The 25,241-nt window shown below is 42.0% G+C and overlaps 1 protein-coding gene across 3 annotated transcripts in view; it reads right to left on the reverse strand.

Annotated features, from left to right (window-relative positions):
- Positions 1 to 307: 307 nt before the first annotated feature.
- The window catches only part of LOC126457940 (E3 ubiquitin-protein ligase Hakai), a 68,722-nt gene continuing 43,788 nt past the window's right edge, over positions 308 to 25,241 (reverse strand). For 2 of the 3 annotated variants that reach the window (XM_050094661.1, XM_050094663.1), the window contains exons 4-6: positions 24,589 to 24,776; positions 14,478 to 14,666; positions 308 to 1,709 (exon numbers count right to left, since the gene is read on the reverse strand). In XM_050094661.1, coding sequence (XP_049950618.1) covers positions 1,092 to 1,709; positions 14,478 to 14,666; positions 24,589 to 24,776 — 995 coding nt within the window. In that variant the 3' untranslated portion in view covers positions 308 to 1,091. The remainder of the gene's footprint in view (positions 1,710 to 14,477; positions 14,667 to 24,588; positions 24,777 to 25,241) is intronic. The other variant, XM_050094660.1, reaches the window with a different exon arrangement.

Below are 25,241 nucleotides of genomic sequence, written 5' to 3' on the forward strand. Positions count from 1 at the left end.
CATACCATCAGGTAGTATTATCCTTTTAGTTAATTATTCATTATCTTAACATCCACATGGGGCTTTTCCTTCCACAGAAGAATACCATTTTTTTACATATTTATATATATAAAACTAAGGTATCTTTAAAATTCTATAAATTGCACACTATAATATAATCAGTAGTAAAAAATCGATGCCAACAATTCAAAGAAATCAAATTAGTTAAATTAGGAGAGTACATGAAATGTTTTATAATTATTATGAGAACAACATGAACATTCCCGCAGCAGCAGCAGCACCACCACCACCACCACCACCACCACCACCACCCTGGCATTAAAAAGTTGTCAATAACTAGAGAGCAGTAATTTTCATAAACGGCAACAGGAAACATTAATCATAACAGTAGAATGTTGATTGACTTATGTGAATGAAGGTGATTTTTAACACAATACAGATCATCGATGTAGAACTAGAAATTACATGACACAAAATCCTATTCTGTTCATGTAAACTCATTGACACCATCTCATTAATTACCTAGCATCAGATCACCATTCAGTGCCTACTAATGTGACTTGTGTGTTTTCCAGTTGCATGTAACATGATAAAAGACACAAAATTTTCAAAATCAATCTGTATTTCTGTTCTGAACTTTTTAGCAAGTGATAAATAATTCAGGCATAATACCTGGACTGCTACAAGTTTTCAAACTTAATAATAGTGCTTGAGATATTAGATACAAAATTTACTTACAATGTAGAAAGTATTTTTCACAGGAAAATTAATTTTTAGTTGCACAAACTGTTCACAGAAAAGGCCACTGCACATTTTACAACAATCATTACCAAATTGTAATAACTAAATATCAATAATCTTTTCACCAAAGACTGTCAATATAAAATGTTCTTTAATTACTTTGTGGAGGCTGAAAGGTATTTTTACAGTTCGCCAACCATACAAAAGATAAGCTTCTCTAATGAACAAACATTTGCTCAAAATTTTAATTTTTTAAAAATTTGTCTATAGTTCTTGTCAGCTTCTAACACTGATTATCAGACTGTGTCTACAGTTCTTTTTCAAAATCAGTGAAAGAAAATCCACAGTCTTCATCTGTAAAAGGCTGGATTGCTAGGTGGATGCTGCCATTGCTGAGGTGGTGGGGCTCCATATGGTTGAACTACTTGTTGTTCTTGGTACTGAGGAGCTCTCACAGCAGCTGCTGCAGCAGCTGCAGCTGCTGCCGCAACAGCAGCAGTACCTTGAGGAACAGCACCTTGTCCACCATACTGTGCCACAGGTGCTGCTTGGTACCCTGGTGGTGCTTGGTAATAACTGGGTTGTGGAGGAGGAACGGAATATGGTGTATATTGTGGTGGTGGTGCTTGTGTGTAATGGTGGTAAGGTGCTGAAGGTGGGGGATCAACAATAACAGGTGGTGGAGCAGTCGAGTCTTGTATTGGTACTGTGATGAGATTAGTACGCATTGTGGGGGGTGGGTTGGAAGTAAACATTATGGGTGGCCTGTGAGATGGTGGGGGAGCAAAGGGTGGTGGTGGAGGAGGTGGAGGTGAGCGCTGTAAACGGGGATCATGCTTCATGCGAGGTGGGGGAGCAGCTGTTGTAGGTAACGGTTCTGGTTTATTATTGCTACCAGTTGTTACAACAAGAGGAAACTGTGGTGGGTCCTGGACAGACACTGCTATGTGCCTGTGATTTATGTGTGCCTGCAAAAAAACAGATGTAAGTCTGAATAATTGAGGAATGTGTTACACAGTAAATTAAAATTAAAATAGTAGATTAAGTAGTGCAATCACAGAAAAAATTTGACAGTAAGTGACTCAAACGAGTATATCATTTGAATTTAAGACTCATTTTAATGTTACATTTTTAAATTCTTTTTATCAGTTAATTTTTGTCATGAACATGAAGTAAAACATATATGAGAGAACAATAAATAATAGCAAATTTCCATAGCCAATGAATTCAAATTTCCATTGTTTCCACATATTTACAGTTCTGATGGGGTAAACAATTTCAAAGTATCCATAAATTTAGCAAATGATTCCAAAATCCATAAAGAATTTCTATCCTTCACCAGAGTGAGCAATGTAGAGCGAGAATTCACTCTGTAAACAATCCCCTGGGCCATTGCTAAGTCATGTCTCCACAATATCCTTTCTCTCAGGTGTCTTAGTCCCACAAGGTATGCAGGAAGACTTTTACCAAGTTTGGAATACAGGGGATGAGGTACTGGCACAATTAAAGCCATGAGGGCAGATCGTGAGTTATGCTTGGATAGCTCAGTTGGTAGAGCACATGTCCATGAGAAGCAAAGGCCTCAGGTTCGAGTCATAGTCCAACAAACAGATGAAGGTATGATTAAAAAAATTCATACTTGCAGATGACAGTGGTTTCATCGTGAAATGTAATGTAAATATGGTAGTACATAGCATTTGCTTGTAGCTTCCAGAAAAGGTGACAGATTGACACTTCAGGTGATGAAATAATATATTTTAAATTCTTATGACAGATGTTGAATGAAAAGTTCTCTCAGAAGTAGGGCATTTATGAACTTGTGCAGAAACTAAGTGGTGATGTATCTCATGTAAGAACAATCTTTATCTCTGACAGAAACTTGAAAAAGCTTTTTTACTTAGCATACTTTGGCTCTAATATATTTTATGGTATATACTGATTATTCACAAAGATTGTTCTAGGGCCAGAAAAGGGCAACTGTAATGATCTGTGATGTTTTGCAAACTCTGTGCAGTCTGCTGTTCAAATGTACCAGAATTCTAACAAATGGAAGACTGTGGTTGAACACTGTATTTTTTTTAACTGTTTATTGCCAAAGACAATTCATCTAGTTTATGAAAGTTTGTTGTAAGGTGTCTGCTCTATCATTTTCAACAGTTAACAAATGAATTGTTCAAATCAAACATGACTGTACTACTTTTGAATATCATTTGTGTGTATGTAGGATGTCCCAAACTTCCACCACAGATGAAAACACAAAGTAAATGTGTAGTTTGGTATTTGACAACTGGTGACTGCGAAGGGAATGTGCATGACAAGTGTCACATTTGTTGACTGTTGACCAAAAGTAAATGAGGAAACAAATTTCCCAGCAACATTTGGACATTTTAAACTATATTGAACTGTTTTAAGTGTCAAATTGTTACCTCAAATGAAACACAGGTGCACCGTTTCACAACAGAAACAAAAACAACAGTCAAAACAGTTTGTCGAAGTTTGAAGCCTTGCTTAAACAAGGAAAGTTTAATTTTATCTGCATGGCAATTGTTTCCTGGGATGCAAAATGGTTTCTTCATTGTAAAGTGCAGAATAATAACCAGTGAATACATAGAAAGATTGAAGATTTCATCAAGTCAGCCATCCCTAAATTTATGGAAATTTGTGGCTGGGAAACATTTTGAGTCCAATGGACGCTGTTATTTTGATAACGTTCCACGACCATACGTTAGCAGAGGAATCTACTCCCTGGAGAAAGTTTGAAGAAAGACAGTTGATAAAACACGGAAAAACGTTAAACAATATGTGCACCTTGTCCTCATACTACAAGAGATACAAGAGATACCAGTGGTGGTGAGACACAGGTGATTTTTTGGATCCCAAAAGTCTTGCCAAAAACAAACACCCAGAAAAGTGGCCATGTGTGCGTGAGTTTTCTACTTCTGAAGAAGGACTTTGTCCAAAAGCAGAAATACTTTTAGTATTCTCTTTCATTGTCCAATCAAACTATGTGGTTCCTGAGAAGTTTTCATGTCTCAAACACCTGTGATGTATATATGCAGACTGAAGCAATGAATAAAAATTTGTACCAAGGCTGGAATTTGAACCCTGATCTCCTGCTGATTAGGCAGATGCACTAAGCACTACCCCACCCTGACAAATTGCCTTTGCACAACTGCACAGACTACCCTATTACACAACCCGTCTCAATCCCAATTCCCATTCACACATCAACTCACTTGGTACTCCTCCTAAACTCCAGCAGCATTGCGGGGGCTCTCTAACAGCATTGGAATCGCACCTCAGCATTGAATGAAAGGGGAGATATTGCCTGTAACCCAGGTATAAGAGCTACATCCACATCTACATCTACATGGATACTCTGTGCCTGGCAGAGGGTTCATCGAACAACCTTGACAATAATTCTCTATTATTCCACTCTCGAACAGTGGGCAGAAAAAACAAACACATGTAGCTTTCCATGCAAGTGTTGATTTCCCTTATTTTATTATAATGATCATTTCTCCATATGTAGGTTGGCACCAACAAAATATTTTTGCATCTGGAGAAAGATGGTGATTGAAATTTTGTGAGAAGACGTCACTGCAATGAGAAGCGCCTTTGTTTTAATAATGACGACCCCAAATCCTGTATCATGCCAGTGACACTCTCTCCCCTATTTTGTGACAATATAAGATGTTCTACTCTTCTTTGAACTTTCTTAGTGTACTCCGTTAATTCTATCTGGCAAGGATCCCACACTGCGCAGCAGTACTCCACAAGATGACAGACAAGCGTAGTGTAGCCAGTCTTTTTAGTAGAGCTGTTGCATCTCCTAAGTGTTCTGCTGATAAACCACCACCTTTGGTTCACCTTTCCTACAATATTTTCTGCGTGTTCTTTCTTTAAGTTGTTCGTTATTGTACTTCTAAATATTTAGTTGAATTTAGGCCTTTACAATTGACTGATTTATCATGTAACTGAAGTTTACTGGATTTCTTTCAGCACACTTTTTGTTATTTAGGGTCAATTGTCAATTTTCGCACCATACACACACATTTTCTACATTGGTTTGCAATTTTTTATGATCTTCTGATGACTTTACTTGACAATAAACAATCTAAGACAGCTGCTCACAATGTCTCCTGAACCATTTACATAGATAAGGAACAGCAGAGGGCCTATAACACAACCTTGGCGAATGACAGAAACCACTTCCGTTTTACTCGATGGTATTCCATGAATTACTACGAACTGTGACCTCTCCAATAGGAAATCACAAATCTAGTCGCGTAATTGAGATATATTCCATAAGCTCACAATTTGATTACAAGATGCTTATGAGGTACAGTGCCAAAAGCCTTCTGGAAACCTAGAAGTATGGCATCAATCTGAAATCATATGTCTGTAGCACTCAACACTTCACGTGAGTCAAGAGATAGTTGTGTTTCACAAGAACAATGTTTTCTGAATCCGTGCTGACTGTGTGACTATAGACCTTCCTCTTCGGGGTAATTCGTAATGTTTGTTATTTTTATTTATTTATTGTTCCATGGGACCAAATTAAGGAGAAGTCTCCATGGTCATGGAACGAGTCAATACATGAAATTATAACACGATATTAGAAACAGATAAAATGAAATATAAAAAAACATATTCAGGTGACAACTCGTAAGTTTAAATGAAGAAAATCAACAATGTAACACTGGAATTTGCTTAATTTTTTAGCTGGAATTTGCTTAATTTTTTAGCTCTTCCCGGAGCTCCTCGACCGAATAGAAGGAGTGAGCCATGAGGAAACTCTTCAGTTTATACTTAAAAGAGTTTGGGCTACTGCTAAGATTTTTGAGTTCTTGTGGTAGCTTATTGAAAATGGATGCATCAGAATACTGCACTCCTTTCTGCACAAGAGTCAAGGAAGTGCATTCTACATGCAAATTTGATTTCTGCCTAGTATTAACTGAGTGAAAGCTGCTAACTCTTGGGAATAGGCTAATATTGCTAACAACAAACAACATTAAAGAAAATATATACTGTGAGGGCAATGTCAGAATTCCCAGATTTTTGAATAGGGGTCGACAAGAGGTTCTCGAACTTACACCACATATAGCTCGAACAGCCCATTTTTGAGCCAAAAATACCCTTTTTGAATCAGAAGAATTATCCCAAAAAATAATACCATACGACATAAGCGTATGAAAATATGTGAAGTAGACTACTTTTCGTGTTGAAGTGTCACTTATTTCAGATACTGTTCTAATGGTAAATAAAGCAGCATTTAGCTTCTGAACAAGATCCTGGACATGGGCTTTCCACAACAGCTTACTATCTATCCGAACGCCTAGGAACTTGAACTGTTCCGTCTCGCTTATAATATGCCTATTCTGTCTGATCAAAATATCGGTTCTTGTTGAATTGTGAGTTAGAAACTGTAAAAACTGAGTCTTACTGTGATTTAGCATCAAATTATTTTCCACACGCCACAAACTTATTTCATGAACTACATTATTTGTTACTGTTTCAATATTACACACAAGATCCTTCACTATCAAGCTGGTGTCATCAGCAAACAGAAATATTTTTGAATCACCTGTAATACTAGAAGGCATATCATTTATATAAATCAGAAACAGCAGTGGCCCCAGCACCGACCCTTGGGGAACGCCCCACTTAACAGTGCCCCATTGGGACAGAACATCACTACCACTCTCAATATTGCGGAGAGTTACCCTCTGCTTTCTGTTCTTAAAGTTAGAGGCGAACCAATTGTAAGCTACTCCCCTTACTCCATAATGGTCCAACTTCTGCAGTAATATTTTGTGGTCAACACAGTCAAAAGCCTTCGTTAAATCAAAGAAAACACCTAGCGTTCGCAACCTTTTATTTAATCCGTCCAAAACCTCACAGAGAAAAGAGAATATAGCATTTTCAGTTGTTAAACCATTTCTAAAACCAAACTGAACATTTGACAGCAAATTATGTGAATTTAAATGCTCCAGTAACTTTGTATATACAACCTTCTTGAAAACTTTAGCAAACACCGATGGCATAGAAATAGGTCTAAAATTGTCAACATGATCAATGTCTCCCTTTTTATAAAGTGGCTTCACTACTGAGTACTTTAATCGGTCAGGAAACCGACCACTCCTAAAGGAAAAGTTACAGATATGGCTGAGAACTGGGCTAACATACATAGAACAATACTTCAGTATTCTGATAGATACCCTGTCATATCCATGAGAGTTCTTGGTCTTTAGTGATTTAATTATTAACTCAATCTCCCTCTTGTTAGTATCATGGAGGAGCATTTCAGGTAACAGTCTCGGAACACTTTTTTCTAAGAGCGCTATATGATTCCCTGTTGGGACTAGGTTTCTATTTAGTTCACCTGCTATATTCAGAAAGTGATTATTAAATACTGGACATACATGCGACTTATCAGTAACACGAACATTCCCACTACGCACTGATTCTATATCCTCGACCTGTCTCTGCAGACCAGCAACTTCCTTTACGACTGACCATATGGTTTTAATTTTATCCTGAGACTTAGCTATTCTATCTGCATACCACATACTTTTTGCCTTCCTAATAACATTTTTAAGCACCTTACAATACTGTTTGTAAAAGGCTGCTGCATTTAGATTTTGACTGTTTCTAACGTTTTGATATAATTGCCACTTTGTTCTACAAGATATTCTTATCCCTCTAGTCAGCCACCCAGGCTGCCTGTTTGTGCTAGTACCCTGTTTTAAACGTTCTAACAGAAAGCAACTTTCAAAGAGCATGAGAAAAGTCTTGAGAAAAGCATTATATTTATAGTCTACTGTATCAGCGCTATAAACATCTTGCCACTCTTGTTCCTTTATAAGGTTTACAAAGGTCTCTACAGCAACTGGATCAGCTTTCCTGAACAGCTGATGACTATATTTAAAACGTGTTGCAGCACAAAAATCTTTTAAAGTTAAAATTTGTGCATCATGATCTGAAAGGCCATTCACCTTTTTGCTAAGAGAATGCCCTTCTAGTAATGAGGAATGAACAAAAATGTTGTCTATGGTTGTTCTACTGTTCCCTTGCACTCTCGTTGGAAAGAATACGGTTTGCATAAGATTATATGAATTAAAGAGGTCTACCAGCATCCTCTTCCTTGCACAATCACTTATACAATTAATATTGAAGTCACCGTATACAACTAACTTTTTGTATTTCCTATAAAGTGAACCAAGAACCTCCTCTAGCTTTAGCAAAAATGTTGTGAAATCGGAGTCTGGGAATCTACAAATAACAACAGTTAGAAGTTTAGCTCCGTTAAATTTAACCACACCTGCACAACATTCAAACACCTTTTCAGTGCAGTACTTTGAAACATCAATTGACTCAAATGGGATGCCGTTTTTCACATACATGGCTACTCCCCCACACCGCAAAGAGCTCCTCGAAAAGCTGCCAGCCAACCTGTACCCTGGTAAAGGAAGCCTCTGAATTATCTCCTTATTTAAGAAGTGTTCAGATATACCAATAATTTCAGAGTCAACATCTATAAGCAGTTCACTAACTTTATCTCTAATACCTTGTATATTTTGATGAAATATACTAATTCCCTCATTACTCGGATACCTAAGCTTTGTCAAAAGTGATTCCCTTGTTAGTGAGACTTCCCTTAAGCAGGAATACCTATCAGCTGACTTCAATCTAAAAAAGGTGCAGCTCTAACACCCACTACTGCAGGAATTTTCCCATGAGTGATCCCACCAACCCCACCTATGCTGTCACCTATAAGCTTGCCAACCTCCCCTTCCCATACCTGTTGAGGTGCAGGCCATGTCTAGTGAAACCTGTCCTGCTGATAGACTCCACCGACACCATTGAAATGTGACCCACGCTGTCTGTCATCAGCACACCCCCAAGTCTCAAGTTATTACGCCTGACAGCTGTATTAAGATGAGGTCGATCGTGACGCTGAAACAGTTCCACGAAATGCACATTCGTGTTGCCAGTCTGAGTGGCTATCTTTTCCAGGTCACCATCTATGTTATACTCCACATCCCTATCAATACTATTACCAGCCCCACCCACAATCACTACCTGATCCTCTTTAGTAAAATCCCTACATAACCCCCCTATGTTAACAGTCACCTGAGCCAACCCTGCATTAGGCTTCACAATGCTGGTGACCTGGTACTCACTCCCCAGCACTTCCTGCAACTGCTGGCCTACACCTCTGCCATGAGAACTGCCTAACAGCAGAACCTCCTTCTTCCTCTTCGACTTTGCAACTGTTCTAGGCACAGTAACTACTGAGGTCTGCTGCATACTTCCTACATCTACAGCTACTAGAGATTCCTCTCCACTTGACTCTGACAGTTGGTCATATCTATTGTAAACACCAATAGTAAAACTATCTGAAAATCTTCTTCTCCTAGCAGATCTCTTGCCAACAGCCAGCTCCCATTCCCCAACCCCCTTCTCCCTCCTCATCCTCTCTAGCTCCTCCAGTGCGTTTTTCAACTGCACCTGAAGGGCACAGATCTTACGCTCCTGCTCCTCTATCAACTTACTCTTGCTACATAACCTGCAGTTCCAGGAGAGGATCTCACCAGAATGCCCACTGGCTTCCCCACTGCATTCCCCCCAGTGAAAATACTTCGAACAAGTCTCACACCGCTATCCACTACTCACGAACCTACGGCAAAGCTCACACTTCTCACTCATGGTAAAATTTTACTTTTTCTAAGTTCCGCTACTACAATAAGAAGATGTTAAAAACCTGACTACAATAATCACAAACTTACTCTACAAGGGAAGTAACTACTATTATTAACAGTATTAATAAACAACAAATGTGAATATAACAAAAGACTAATACAGAAAGAAAATCAAACGTCTAATGACACAGTAACAAAGCTGAAAACAGTTCCCTAAAGGTTCTTCTGAAATTATTTCACCAGAAAACACCAAGAACACCGGTTGAAGACTACTAAAGTTCCTAAATAAACCACTGTACACAAACAATTAATTAGTACTTAGCTTTCGATGCGCCGCTACAGCTGCAACTGGTCAGCGCGGAATGTAAACACAGGCAAGGGGTTAAGTTGCTCGATACGAAACACTCACAAATATCAGGTCACAACACAAGAAAGGCAGAGGTGAATGAAGAAACCACTAATACGTCACTTATATAGTAAATATTATCACAAAAACTGTTAAAATATGTATCTGAAACCTAAAAATATATGAAAACTTAGAGAGCGATCTCACACGCAGTCACTCGCTTATGACGTCACGTCTATGCTTCCAACAACAACACTTGGCAATATCCATATATGTTCCAAAATTCTGCAGCATATCAGCCCTAATGATAGGGGGTTTTAATTTGCCTTCCTTGAATATTTGTGTGACCTGTGCACTTCGGTACGGATCTTTTGTCGAGCGAGCAGTTTTATATGTTTGTTAAGTGTGGAGCTATTGCATCATCCACTCTGAAAGGAACGTAACTGGTGTAAGTCTGCACTGGAAGACTTATTTTTATTAAGTGATTTCAGTTGCTTCACTACTCTGACAATATCTATTTCAAGTTACTCACATTGGCAGCTGTTCTTGACTTGAATTCTGTCTTCTTTGGTGAAGGAATTTTGGAAGGTCTGTGTTTAGTAACTTTACTTTGGCAGCACTGCCATCAATAGTATTTCCATTGCTACTGCACAGCGAAGGCATGGATTGTGTCTTGCCGCTAGCATATTTTACATCTGACCATAATCTCTCTGGATTTTCCACCCGGTTTCGAGACAAAGTTTCATTGTGGAAACTATTATAAGCATCTCGCATTGAAGTCCATGCTAAATTTCACGTTTCTGTACCATATCGCCACTCTTGGGGATTTTGTGTTTGTTTAAATTTGGCATGCTTTTTTTGTTGTTTCTGCAACAGTGTTATGACCTGTTTTGTGTACCACAGGGGCTCAGCTCTGCAATTTTGTTAATTTATTTGGTATAAATCTCTCAATTATGTCAATACTATTTCTTTGAATTCAAATAACATCTGGTCTACACTTACACTGTTGATCTGGAAAGAGTGGAGGTCGTCTCTTAGTAAAGCGCCAGGCAAATTTTTATCTGCTTTGCTGAATAGGAACATTTTTCATTTATTTTTGGAGGATTTAAGAGTTACGGAATTCACTCTCATTATAACAACTCTGGGTTCACTAATTCCTGTATCCGTTTTGATGCTCGTTATTAACTCAGGATTATTTGTTGTTAAGAGGTCAAGTATGTTTCCACAACCGTTTACTATTCAAGTGGGCTCATGAACTAACTGCTTGAAATAATTTTCAGAGAATGCATTTAGCACAATTTTGGATGATATTTTAAGCGTACCTCCAGATTTAAACAAGTATATTTGCCAACATATCGGGGGTAAATCGAAGTCACCACCAAAAATTATAATTGTGTGAGTCAGGTATGTGTTTGAAATTAAACTCAAGTTTTCTTTGAACCTTTCAGCAATTGTACCATCTGAGTTGGGAGGTCAGTAAAAGGATCCAATCATTATTTTATTCCGGTTGCCAATACTAATTCACAGGAACTATTTACTTCAATTTCGCTACAAGATAAACTACTTTTAACAGCATCAAACACGCCACTGCCAACTGTGTTTAGCATATCCTTTCTGAACACCATTAGGTTCTTCACAGCAATTTTGGCTGAACTTCTCTCTGGCTGTAGCCAGCTTTCAGTGCCTATAGTGACTTGAGCATCAGCGCTTTCTATTAGTGCTTGGAGCATTGGTACTTCCCCAACACAGGTACGACAATTTGCAACTGTTATACTGATGGCGCCTAGATCTATGTTTTTCATGTTGGACCTGCAGCTTTCGAGATTGAAACCCATTTTGTGTTTCCCTGAGACCCTCTAACCTAAAAATCTGTAAAGCCCACACCACACAGCTCTGCTACATGTGTAGCCATCTACTGCGTGTAATGGACTCCTGGCCCATTTAGCAGAACCCAAAACCCCACCACCCTTTGGAGCAAGTCAAGGAATCTGCAGCCTACATGTTTGCAAAACCATCTGAGCCTCTGATTCAGACCCTCCACTCAGCTCTGTGCCAGAGGTCCACAATTGGTCCTGTCGATTATGCTGCAAATGGTGAGTTCTGCTTTCACCTCTCACAGCTCCTGTTAGCAGCTCGAAACCAGAGAATCTCTCCTGATCCAAAGAGACACACATCATTGATACTGATGTGAGTCTCCACCTGCAGTCTGCTGCACCCTGTGCACTTCATGGAACCTGGAAGGACCCACTCCACCAAATATGCACAGAGAGTGCACAATCGCTTTCTTCCCCACCTTGGCCCCCATGTCCCTCAGGGGTTCTATAACTCGCCTAACATTGGAGCTCCCAACTGCCAATAATTCCACCCCCTGTGATTGCCCATACACTGCAGGCTGAGAGGTTTCCTTTGAAACTGCATCTGGCAGAGGGACTGTCAGCCACAGACAGCATCTGGAACCTGTTTGTCAGAAAAACTGGGGACGCCTTACATTTGGCCCCTGGGGAAGTCATTAACCACCTGCCACGCCATGAGGCGACCTTCCACTCGATCATGGGTGAGGAGAGCAAGCAGTAACTGAACTGGCCCCCGGTGTGGACCAGTTGGTGGACTTCTGAGTCATGCTGGACGTCCACTGGATCCCCAAGGGCAGCCCACAACAATGATGCCCAGCCCATCCACTTGCAGCTTCAAGCTGTGTAACTGAAGCCTGGAGCTGAGAGCGAAGTGTCACCAACTTGGCTCGCATCCACAAACAGCAATCACAGTCCCTATCCATATTAAAGACTGTGGAAAACTAAATTACACAGATAAACGAAGGACTACTGACATGTGCTACAGAACTCTGTTATAAACACTGATGAAAATACAAGAACTGTGTCTAATAAATCAGATTTACATGCAGAGATTCATAAACTTAACAACCAAAACACTAGGTGAGACTAAATAATTCGCTCCTGGTTAGTAACTTGTAATATGTCACAAAATCAGTTTACATGCCAACACAAAGAAAAAAGCGGAAACGGTGTCTATTAATTATTAAATAAACACATAGAAATCCAAAAAGAAAACTAACAAAGCACACAGATGACACTGCACAATTCGCACCGGGTTAGGAACTCTTAAAAGTCACAAAATCTGTTACTTCCCTATTGCTGCTTGTGTCTCTGCCAACTTGTGCTTTAATCAATGAAACTACACTGAAGAGCCAAAGAAACTGGTACACCTGCCTAATATCATGTAGGGCCCCTGCGAGTATGTAGAAGTGCCACAACACGATGTGCATTGAACTTGACTGATGTCTGAAGTAGTGCTGGAGGGAACTGACACCATGAATCCTGGAGGGCTGCCCATAAATCGGTGGATATCTCTTCTGAACAGCACATTGCAAGGCATCCCAGATATGCTCAATAATGTTCATGTCAGGGGTGTTTGGTGGCCAGCAGACGTGTTTAAACTCACAACAGTTTAAACACTCTGTAGCACTTCTGGATGTGTGGGGTGTAGCATTGTCCTGCTGGAATTGCCCAAGTTCGTCGGAATGCATAATGGACATGAATGGATGCAAGTGATCAGACAGGATGCTTACGTATGTGTCACCTGTCAGAACTGTATCTAGATGTATTAGGGTCCCATATCACTCCACCTGCATACGCCCTACATCATTTCAGAGCCCCCACCAGCTTGAACAGTCTCCTGCTGACCTGCAGGATCCCTGGATTCATGAGGTTGTCTCCATGCCTATACAAAGGCGAGGCATAAAGCTTTGTGTCGTGCAGTCATCAAGGGTACACAAATGGGCCTTTGGCTCTGAAACCCCATATCGATGATGTTTCGTTGAATGATTCACACAATGACTCTTTGTTTATGGCCCAGCATCGAAATCTGCAGTAATTAGCAGAAGGGTTACACTTATGTCACGTTGAACGATTCTCTTCAGTTGCTGTTGGTCCTGTTCTTGCAGAATCTTTTTCCAACCACAGCAATATCAGAAATTTGGTGTTTTACCAGATTCCTGATATTCATGGTACACTTGTTAAATGGTCATACGGAAAAATCCCCACATCATTGCTATCTCAGAGACACTGTGTCCCATCACTCATGTGCCGACTATAACACCACTTTCAAACTCACTTAAATCTTGATAACCTGCCATTGTAGCAGCCGTAACCAATCTAACAACTTTGCTAGACACTATTTGTCTTATATAGGTGTTGCCGACAGCAGCATCGTATTCTGCCTGTTTACACATCCCTGTATTAGAATATGTATGCCTATACCAGTTTCTTTGGCACTTCAGTGTATATGCTTCTAGAGACCTTTTCATGTCTTGCATACCTGTGATGTATATATGCAGACTGAAGCGACGAATGAAAATCTGTACCAAGCGGGCTGAGGTGTGAATGGGAGTTTGGATTGAGGAGGGAGGTGTGCTAGGGTAATCTGTGCGAAACCACTGCCCCAGGGTGGAACACTGATTAGCGCATCTCCCTAGTGCACTGCAGATTCCTGGCCTTGGTACAAATTTTCATTCTTCGCTTCAATCTGCACCTACACATATGTTTTCTTGTGCCTGTCTGTGGCTCAATGCCTCCACTGTGTGGTGTGCAGCAATCTCTCCCATCCACATTGTTGACAATGGATCATTATTTGCAGAAATTTAGCAGCTCAATTAACCAGAAACTTACCTGCAGATCACGTTGTGAAAGATATGTTCTTCTGCAACCCGTGTTTCCATAGCGCGTACCACCATGTGTGCACATAAAAACAGTTCCCAGACCTGTCTGCTCAACTCTGGTTACTTTTTCCATACAACGTGGACAGACTTTGTCCTCGCGCTTTGCACAGGATAGGCAGAAAACATGCTTGCATGGTATCTGTTGTAGAAAAATAATGAATTATTATGCCCAACTTAGAAAAGAGAAACAGGATTCTGGAAATCAGTATTTCAAGCATCAAGTAAATATTTTTCTTTCTATCAGATATCACTGCTATAATAGCCAAAGTGCAATAAAAATATAACCTCTCTCTCACCACAAGAAACTAAGCTAATTTCAAACCAAACAACAGTTTAATATTAATGCTATACTGAAGTGCAGTGTGAGAAACTTTAATGACCAACAGCCGTTTTTTGTGTGCGCGCACACATACACACACACACACACACACACACACACACACACACACACTTGAAACTCAGCAACATGTGACCAATAAAATTAAAACTGGTAATAAAATATCTGATTAGAGACCAATAAAAAATGGGATTTTTTATGAGAGCAGCAAGGATTTATTTATCTGATATAGGGAAACCTATTTGAGTACAATCATATAAAATTAAAGTAACCACATCACAAGACCTGAAATAAATTAAAAGATAATTATTTACTGGGTTATTCTGATTTTACGATCTTTTCTGTGTTTGTTGTTGACTACATTATGCATCAATTTGCAACATACCAGTTTAATTGTGGATACAAGAGCACAATTTTGTATTCTGAATTTTACTTTCAATGATTACCTGTTTCTGTGTATCACCTGAATGTGATTAAATGATAGCCACTCAATGACATCATTTATTTCAAACCTATTCGGTACAGCCCCAAATTTGGGAAAACAGACCGTAACATAGGCCAAATTAATAGTACATTAAAGATAGTAACTGAAAGAATTGTACTCAACTTGCTTTCTCATACAATTTTAGACATTGATCTTCTCTTTATATGAGAGAACAATTAAACTAAGAACACTAATTATTAGCTGTGCCAAGCATGCCTTGCAATACCTCACACATACAGGTACTCACATACAGAACAGACATATTGACGTGTACAAAATAAATGAAAGACTATGATTTTTTATGGATTACATAAAATTTGAAAAAGTTTATGCAAGTTTTTTAGGAAATACAGAATTTTTGGTCTTTCTGTCTTCTGCAGAATCATTTTTTTTTGCTAGCAGATCATGTAACACATAATTGCCCATGTGAGAAGTATGAATTTTCCAGGCTTAAACAGAACACTTGAAGCAAATGACCTTGCACCTTATTGATGGACTCTGAGAATGAAAGGCAAACAGGGAATTGCAGTCATTTGAAATCAAATGGCACATCAATAGGAATGACAGGAATATGTGGAATGAGCACATCATCTCCTTTTGACTTCCCTTTCATAATTGTCACTTCGATATTTGGCATCAGTTTTGCTGACAGCGAGGCTGGTTTCACTGCAAAACTGCCATGGATTAATGTTGCACAAAAGAATTACTGGTGTGCCGATTTGATCGACAAATAGTGCAATGGCACAGAAGAAAGATACAATGAATTTAAAAACTCAATTGGATAATCTAAAATTTCATCTGCATTCATGACACGGTCAATTGACTTGTAGGTGACTAGATGCCTGCAATTTGTTTGTGGATTGTGTAGCTGACTGAATTGACATAGTCTTTTTTCTGCCAAAATAGCATGTTTGCAAAGCCATTAGTGATTTTTGTAAGTGGCAGCAAAACTTTCTGAATACTTGTTTGATAATTGGAACAAAGTTCAACTGATATGACGTGTACTTTGTGTCTGTACCAACTTGTACTTTCCCATTACCAATGTCCTCAGCTGTTTTGAAGCATTGCACTGCCAATGAATGTGCATATTCGTCTTTTACGTAGGTTTCTGCATATGTCTGCAAAGACATGACACTCTGAGGCAAGTACCGAGTTCATCAGGTAGTGTAATTTTGATATTACTGGTAGGGTCTGTCGGAAGCCATCTACTGAAAAGATGATACCTCCACTTACTGGGTTTGCAATTGCTCATAGATCTTGAGGAGTTCAAATGTCATGTGGTGTGGTGCATTCATATCGTACAATCAGTTTGCAAGTTTGCAGCACATTACCCATGCCATAACCTTTGGAAATATTACACATTTGAGCTTCAGCAAATTTCATATTCAACAGAATTCTGAGGGTTGACTGCACTGTCTATCTACCATCCAATAATGTATCCACAATACCTAATGACCCAAGAGCCAAAGCAGTTTCACATTGAGAGCAAGAGCTGAAGAGGGTTTCACCTGTGCCGCAGTGTGCCTTAATAAAAAGGCTTCCTCTGTCAATAGCCACCATATTTGTTATTGTGTCATAGGTCAATTTCTCAGCTGTAACTCAGGATTTGCCGTTTATCTGCTTCGACAAATGTGCGCCAGGCATTCGTGTGAAATAACTGTTTTCTCAATAAATCTCAATCATAATAATAACATACAGAATTTTGTGGTGCAAAAACTCCAACTTGAATGAGTGTTTTGTTGTTTCTGGTTAAGCATATGTTTTCATATTCTATCAGAGCCTCATAGAAAATTTTGTCTGAAAACGGAATGATCTTGTTGTCGCTAATGGTACAAATATGAAGCCAAAAGTCTTTTCTCAAGTCCTCTCGGAATTTTGAATTTTTACCACAGATTGTTATAATGTTGTGTGGCAAACAGTGGTCCCAAAGATAGGGAGGAATGGTTGTATTTATCACAGATGACTGCTGACAATGTAAATTTCCCAATGTTGGCAATTTTCGAATAAATGAAGTTTTTAGCAAGCTTCGGTGTATATCTGGCATTCCAAGCCATCAATAGTTCTCAAATTTGCAAACAAAGGTGGGCTGTTGGCAGTTATCAACAGAATTCTCAAATAGTAGCATTTGTTGTCATTTGGATGTACTGTGTATATGCGTTGCAATGCAGCAGATGAATACAGATTCTTATAGCCTTCAACTAATGCGCCTTGTTTACGATGTTGCAATTTTTTTGATGTGGCATTCCATTATATTACTTTGGTACTTCTGTGTAAAACAATGTTTTGACACAGCATTAAAAATGCTGTTAGTGTTGCACATGCTGGTGCAGCATGTTGATAGATGACGGATAGTCAAATCCCAGGTGAAGGATACTGCTAGTTGTTTCCCTGCAGGATGATATTGAGTGACAAGGGGCTGTAGCTGAGGTGGTGGAAGGACTGGGGGTGTATGAGGATACGGCACAGAAAAACTGTTTGCGGACAAGGTTTGGGGTGGGGTGGGGTGGATTTGGAGGTTGGGGAGAGGGTGGGGTGGGGTGGATTTGGAGGTTGGGGAGAGGGTGGGATGGTTAGTGCCTGTCTGTGGGGGACCTTTTAAGACCTTCAGCACACTGGGCAAGGAAATTCTCTGTCATTTCTGCAGATAAGCCACCCATGTGTGGCCATGTTGTGGGGGAAGTGATTTTTTGTGTGTGGAAGGGGCAGCATCAGTTGAGATGCAAATACTGTTGATGGTTAGTATGCTTAATATGGTCACAAGTGCAGCTGGAGACACCAGAGATGTACAAGTTAATGTCGGAAGGTGGCATGTCAAGTTGAGGAGGACCAGCTGAAGCAGATTCAATTGAATAGTAAAAGAGCGCCATTCCTCATGCATACACTGTCTTATGGCTCAAAACTACAATACACTCACCTCAAACTGATGATGTCATTTGCACAGAAATGCCAGATATTCCTTTTTCCATCCACATTCATGAATTCTCTTCTGTGAAACTGACTAGTCCATTTTCAAAGTGAACACTGAGATTAACAACACTGGGATGCTAACTGTGAATTAAGAATTCAAAATGTGTCACAGAGTCTTATTGGTTGGTTGGTTTGTTTGTGAGATTGAAGGGACCAGACTGCGATGGTCATCAGTCCCTTTCTCCAGAAGTGCAAACACCCACACAGAATAAAAACGAAGGATGGAGTCGACAACAGACGACACAGGACAAGAAAGACTCAGACAGAGATCAGACAAAAAGAAGTAAAATCATACAGAGTGTGACAGTGGTTGGCTGACCATAGAGACAAAAAAGGAAAAGCCAGCCACTGATAAACACACTAAAACTCAGTCTAAAATCGTAGGCCAAAGGCCAGACTCAAAACAAAAAAACAAAACAAACACTCAGATTAAGTGATAAAAACCCCCTGCCCGAATAAAACGCAAAACTAAGCCTGCCATGGCAGTGTCATTTGTTAAAAGGGCAGGGATCATGTCAGGCAGCGCGAACGTCTGCCTGAGCACAGCTAAAAGGGGACACTCCAACAAAATGTGGACCACCATCACAACCGATCCGCAGCGACATAGAGGTGGGTCCTCACGGTGCAATAAGTGGCCGTGCGTCATCCGTGTGTGCCAAATGAGCAGCCGGCAGAGGACAACTTGGAAAGAACATTGGTGAGGCTAATGGGGCGGTAGCTGTCCACCTCCAATGGGTTCTTGCCAGGTTTCAAAACGGGGATAACAATGCCTTCCCGCCATTGTGATGGAAACTCACCCTCGACCCAGATATGGTTGTAAAGGACGAGGAGGCCTTGTTGGCAGTCCACTGAGAGATGTTTCAGCATCTGACAGTGGATGCGATCTGGCCCGGGAGCCGTATCAGGGCAAGCGGCTAGGGCACTGTGGAATTCCCACTCACTGAATGGAACATTGTAGGATTCAGGATGGCGGGTGTGAAATGAAAGGTTCTGACGTTCCAACCGCTCTTTAATGGAGCGGAAGGCCAGTGGGTAATTCACAGAAGCGGAACAGAGAGCAAAATGGTCTGTTAAGCGGTTTGCAATTATGTCGGAGTCAGTACAAACTGCTCCATTCAGTGAGAGGGCAGGGACGCTGACAGGGGTCCGATAGCCATAGAGGCGCCTAATCTTGGCCCAAACCTGCAATGGAGAGATTTGGAGGCCAATGGTGGGGACATACTGTTCCCAGTACTCCTGCTTGTGTTGGCGAATGATTCAGCGGGCCCGTGCACGGAGCCGTTTAAAGGCGATGAGGTTTTCTAATGAGGGATGCCACTTGCGATGCTGGAGTGCCCGCATGCGATCTTTAATCGCCTCGGCGATCGCAGGCGACCACCAAGGCACAGTCCTCCGCCAAGAGCACCCAGAAGAACGGGGAATGGCAGATTCTGCGGCAGTAACGATGCCGGGGGTGACCGAATGAACCACCGCATCAACGGCTTCATTAGAAAGAGGCTCAATGGCGGGGGTGGAGGAGAACAAGTCCCAATCAGCCTTATTCATAGCCCATCTGCAAGGGCGCCCAGAAGAGTGATGCTGTGGCAGTGGCAGAAAGATCGAAAAGTGGTCGCTACCACATAGGTCGTCATGCACACTCCACTGGACAGATGGTAAGAGGCTAGGGCTGCAGATCGAAAGGTCGATGGCAGAGTACGTGCCATGCACCACACTGAAATGTGTGAAGGCACCATCATTTAAAATGGAAAGGTCGAGCTGTGTCAATACATTCTCAACTGTGGCACCTCGACCTGTTGCCACTGACCCACCCCACAGAGGGTTATGGGTGCTGAAGTCTCCCAGCAACAGGAAAGGTGGCGGCAATTGGGCTATCAGCGCAGCCAGGACATGCTGCGAGACATCACCATCCGGTGGAAGATAAAGACTGCAGACAGTAACAGCCTGTGGCGTCCACACCCGAACAGCGACAGCCTCTAAAGGTGTTTGTAGAGGGACAGACTTGCTGTGAAGGGAGTGAAGGACATAGATGCAGATGCCACCGGATACTCTTTCATAAGCTGCCAGGTTCCTATAATAACCCCGATAGCCACGAAGGGCGGGGGTTCGCATTGCCGGAAACCAAGTTTCTTGAAAAGCAATACAGAGGAAAGGGTGAAGGCTGAGATGTTGTCGGAGCTCAGCTAGATGGTGGAAGAAACTGCTGCAGTTCCACTGGAGGATTGTGTTGTACATGGCTGAGAAAGGCGTGAAGGGACTGGGGAGGCAGATTATGCCGCTGGGTCACCTGCTGCCACCGACTGAGCACCTGTCCAAGTGCTATCCATGGTGTCTGAGGGACCGGCTAGATCAAGGTCCTCAGCAGACGCCAGGATCTACACCTCATTGTCAGACGCAGAGCTCGAAGGGTACAGTGGGGTGGGTGCCACTGCAAGTTCTTTGGCCTTAGAGGTCTTTCTCTTGGACTTCTCTCGCTGAACCTTGGGTTTCACCGGATGGGAGGGCTTCACCGATTCAGTCTCCGGGATGGAGGAGGATCGCGAAGCCCTACGACCAGCCGCTGGTAGGAACATATGCCACTGTCGGGCGTCATCCTTCCCGCTGGTGGCAACCTGGGAAGGGAGGGACCCAAGGGACCACTTTCGAGCGAGAGTAGCTGAAGAAATTGGACGCTTCTCCGACTGAGAAGCGGGGACGGTCGTCCCCGATGGGTGGGAGGGTGTTGCTCCCGAGGTAGGTGGCGCAGGAGCAAGAGGGTGGGTAGAGGCCCCCCACGGGCAAGGGGGCATGTGGAGTTGTAGCTCATCGATCCGGCTGGAATTCTCAGAACTGATGGGGCTAGCACGGTTGTTGTAGCAGCGCTGTAGGAAGATGTCATTCTCACAGGATGTAGTCGGTCATATTTCCTCTTAGCCTCACTACAGATCAGTCGGTCCAGGGTCTTATATTCCATGACTTTTCGCTCTTTCTGTAAGATCCTGCAGTCTGATGAGCAAGGTGAATGATGCTCTCCGCAGTTGACACAGATGGGAGGCAGGGCACATGGAGTATTGGAATGTGAATGGCGTCCGCAATCTCGACATGTGAGGCTGGAAGTACAGCGGGAAGACATATGGCCAAACTTCCAGCACTTGAAGCACCGCACTGGGGGAGGGATATAGGGCTTGACATCACACTGGTAGACCGTCACCTTGACATTCTCCGGTAACGTATCACCCTCGAAGGCCAAGATGAAGGCACTGGTAGCAACCTGATTATCCCTTGAACGCGCCGGACGAAATGCACACCTCGCCGCTCTAAGTTGGCGCGCAGCTCGTCATCAAACTAAAAAAGTAGGTCTACATCTACATCAACATCCATACTCCGCAAGCCACCTGACGGTGTGTGGCAGAGTCCCTCTGGAAAATAATACCCTGGACCATATTTAAACTCATATGTGATGTGATGGTAACATTAACATCCCCCAACTTGTCACAGGCAAGTAACCTTCGTGACTGGGCAGAGGATGCCGTTTTTATCAAAACTGACCCAGAGGGCATTTTGGACAAACCCTCCACCTCCCCAAACTTGTCCTCTAAATGCTCTACGAAGAACTGAGGCTTGGTGGACATGAAAGACTCCCCATCAGCTCTCGTACAAACCAGGAACCAGGGCGAATAATTGTCACTGCCATCCTGAGGCTTACGCTCCTCCCACAGTGTGGCCAGGGAGGGGAACATTTTCTGATCGTATTTCTGAGCATTAAATTGAGCCCGAGAACGCTTAGAGACTGCTGGTGGCTGGCCACCAGCGAGAGATGATGTACCACACTTCATTGCGGGTCATCCGCCCTGATGCCACCCACTCCAATCAAGGGCCCTCCCCACGAGTGCCACCTGGCAGGATGGCCATTGCCGGGAGTCCCGATGCCCCAGGGAGATAGGCATCTACTCCTTGGCATTCATGGGGAGTTAACGGCGCAGGCATCAGCAAAGTGATCCCTGTGTTGTCAGGTGGCTACAGCCAACAGGGTACATGGCGGCCCCACCACAACGGACTGGCTACCATGCTGTATCTTAGGTGCAAAAATGTCCAAGATCGTTGACTCAACAAAAAGCAACACTGCACAGTGCATAGTGGTAATCGCACCCAGGAAGGTATCCTCGCCCAAGAGATGGAAAACGAGCGGGACAGCATTGCGATGATGAGAAAGCCGGCTGAAGGTCTCAATGCACAACGGATACAGTGCACCATGTAAGGCACTCTTCCCCAATTGGCTCGCTCTTCAGAAGAATTTAGAAAGATGGAGGTCAAACCCGAGAGGGGACCATCACATAAGACCGAAATTTTTGAGACTCCTTTTAGTCGCCTCTTACGACAGGCAGGAATACCGCGGGTCTAGTCTAACCCCCGAACCCGCAGGGGAGACAGAGTCTTATTGTTGCTGATATACTGACCTATCTGAAACTGAACTTCATGCAGGCACACTCTGGAACTATCGATACCGAATACTGCTGCTGAACGCTGACTTTGGTGACGTGTTTGTGTATGTACTCGACTGATTTGACAAAACTGCAATAGACCATGTTAATAGGTGATTCAAATGGTTTTGATAACAAAAGACAAATGTAGCACACTCCATCTGATATCGATTTCAATGTTGACATTTCTCATTCTCACTGTAGCTGTGTGACCTCTATCACCTGGTTTACGGCATCTGTATTGAGGCTAGCGTAGTCACCAGTGCGAGTTCCACAAATATTATCTGGGATAATTTTTTGTGAGTTTGTTGTCTGCCATGCAGGTTCCTAACACCACATTCTATGCACCATACTTTTGGCAACAGTATAAAACAGCAGTCTATCTTTTTTTGGATCTGATATTTCTGTGGAAATATCATCACTCTGAACTGAGTGTAATTTAGTTTTGAGCCATATGTGAATGTGTGCATGAGGAATGCCTCTCTCTCTTACTATTCAATGAAATCCACTTCACCTTGTCCTCCTCAACCGAACATGCCATCTTCCATTTTGTTGACTTCTACATCCCGACAGAGAATTTCCTCGCCCAGTGTGCTGAAGATCTCACCAGGGCCTTCACAGACAGGCATTAACCCCCCCCCCCCCCCTCCAAACCTAATCCGCAATGGAACAACTTAGCCATAACCTTCGCCAGGGATTTGACCATCATCATGTTCAGAAAAGAGGAATATCCCAAGATCATTCTCAACCATCCTAAAGTGATATTTTGTCACACACTCAAACTACATACTGGTCCATCACTGTGCTACTTTCACTCCCAAACCTTGCCACAGGGGATATATTCCTGTGGAAGATCCTGAAGCGAGACCTGCCCAATCAATACACTTTGCTCTTTATACTCCACTCCTGTCAAACCCTCACCCTGTCCCATCATAGACAGAGCTACCTGTGAAAGCAGCCATGTAATACACCAGTGCTATCACTACATAACTATGTTGGTATGCCAACCAGTTGTCCACCACAATCAATGGCAACTGCCCCAGTGTAAAGCAGTCTCACAGTGGCAAACATGCTTGAGTTTAATGGGTGCTTCACAACCCGGGCTATACGGATCCTTCCCTCCACCACACGCTTTTTTGAAGCATGGGAGTTATCATTGCAAAACAACATTCACTATCCTAACCCTACTGGCCTCAATCTCCACTAATCCAGTACCTCACACACTGCATGAACAGTTTCTTCTTCCTTTGTCCTGTCACCCTACCCCAAACCATTCCTCCACATCACCTTCATCATGTGCCACACCTCACTGCCTGCAATATCCATGCATGTACCACTCTTCTAGCTCATCACCTGCCACCCCTCCCTTCCACACACCTAGCCAGCAAAGCTGCTGCCTTCCTCTCAGCTAAATAACTATCCCCAATCCCTCTTCCTGTCTGCCATCTCTCTCTCTACCTCCACCCACCCCACCCCCTAGTCCACCCGTTGAAATGCAATCTCAGGACATTGTCTACAGCAGGCACATTTTGTGTGTGTGTGTGTGTGTGTGTGTGTGTGTGTGTGTGTGTGTGTGGGGGGGGGGGGGGGGGGGGGGGGAGGGGCGCACACCCGGGCCCGCATGTGCATTTGCACTCTAGTTCAACAAATAACTTATAATGAAAGTTAGCAATTTTTTTTTTTTTTTTTGCATGTGCTCGGACTCAACGCCTCTCTTTCGATGAGAAGTCTCCTCTACTCCTAAATTATTTACATTCTGATGGAACTTTCCTTACTGGTTTATATTTATGTTCATCAGTCTGCAATTTATACATACCATTCTGCCATAAATCAGAATTGGCTTCAAACATTTATCACAACAGTGAATCATGGGGTTGAGAACCTTTTCACCCATAAGGCTAACACGATGGTCCCATCGAAGTCGTAACATAGGTTCCGGAGGACCTCGGTTGATAGTTGTGAATGTTGGTGCCTCAAGCTGTGAAATGTCAGCCTCAAGATCGACTGAAAACAGAAAATTTTATTTTCATTATTTTTGGAGACTGGTAAATTTAGTTTAGACACAATAGTTCAGAAAACTATCTTGGCATATAAAACTTAAATTGCAGTAAACTCATTTACATAAATGCTGCATACAAACAAAATATGAACGTCACAGATCTTGTATAATGATGCAAACAATATAGCATTGAAGTTCAAAAGTTTATTCAATACCATGTTAGTTTGTATAAACAAAAAGTAAGTGTGTAGCCTTATGGTGTACGGGGAGATGCACAAAAAATAAATCAGTTCTAGAATAGAACAAACTTTAGTTTTTCTATAATGAAACATAAGATCAGTTGGGGAAGGATAAGAATGAAGACAACCATGTTTTTTTTTCAAAAGAACCATTAGAAATTTGCACTCTTCGATTTAAGGTAACCACGGGAAAATCTTAGTTGGAATACAAATAAGGGCAGGACTCCAGGT

The sequence above is a fragment of the Schistocerca serialis genome, chromosome 2, assembly GCF_023864345.2.
Source record: "Schistocerca serialis cubense isolate TAMUIC-IGC-003099 chromosome 2, iqSchSeri2.2, whole genome shotgun sequence".
Lineage (NCBI taxonomy): Eukaryota > Metazoa > Arthropoda > Insecta > Orthoptera > Acrididae > Schistocerca > Schistocerca serialis.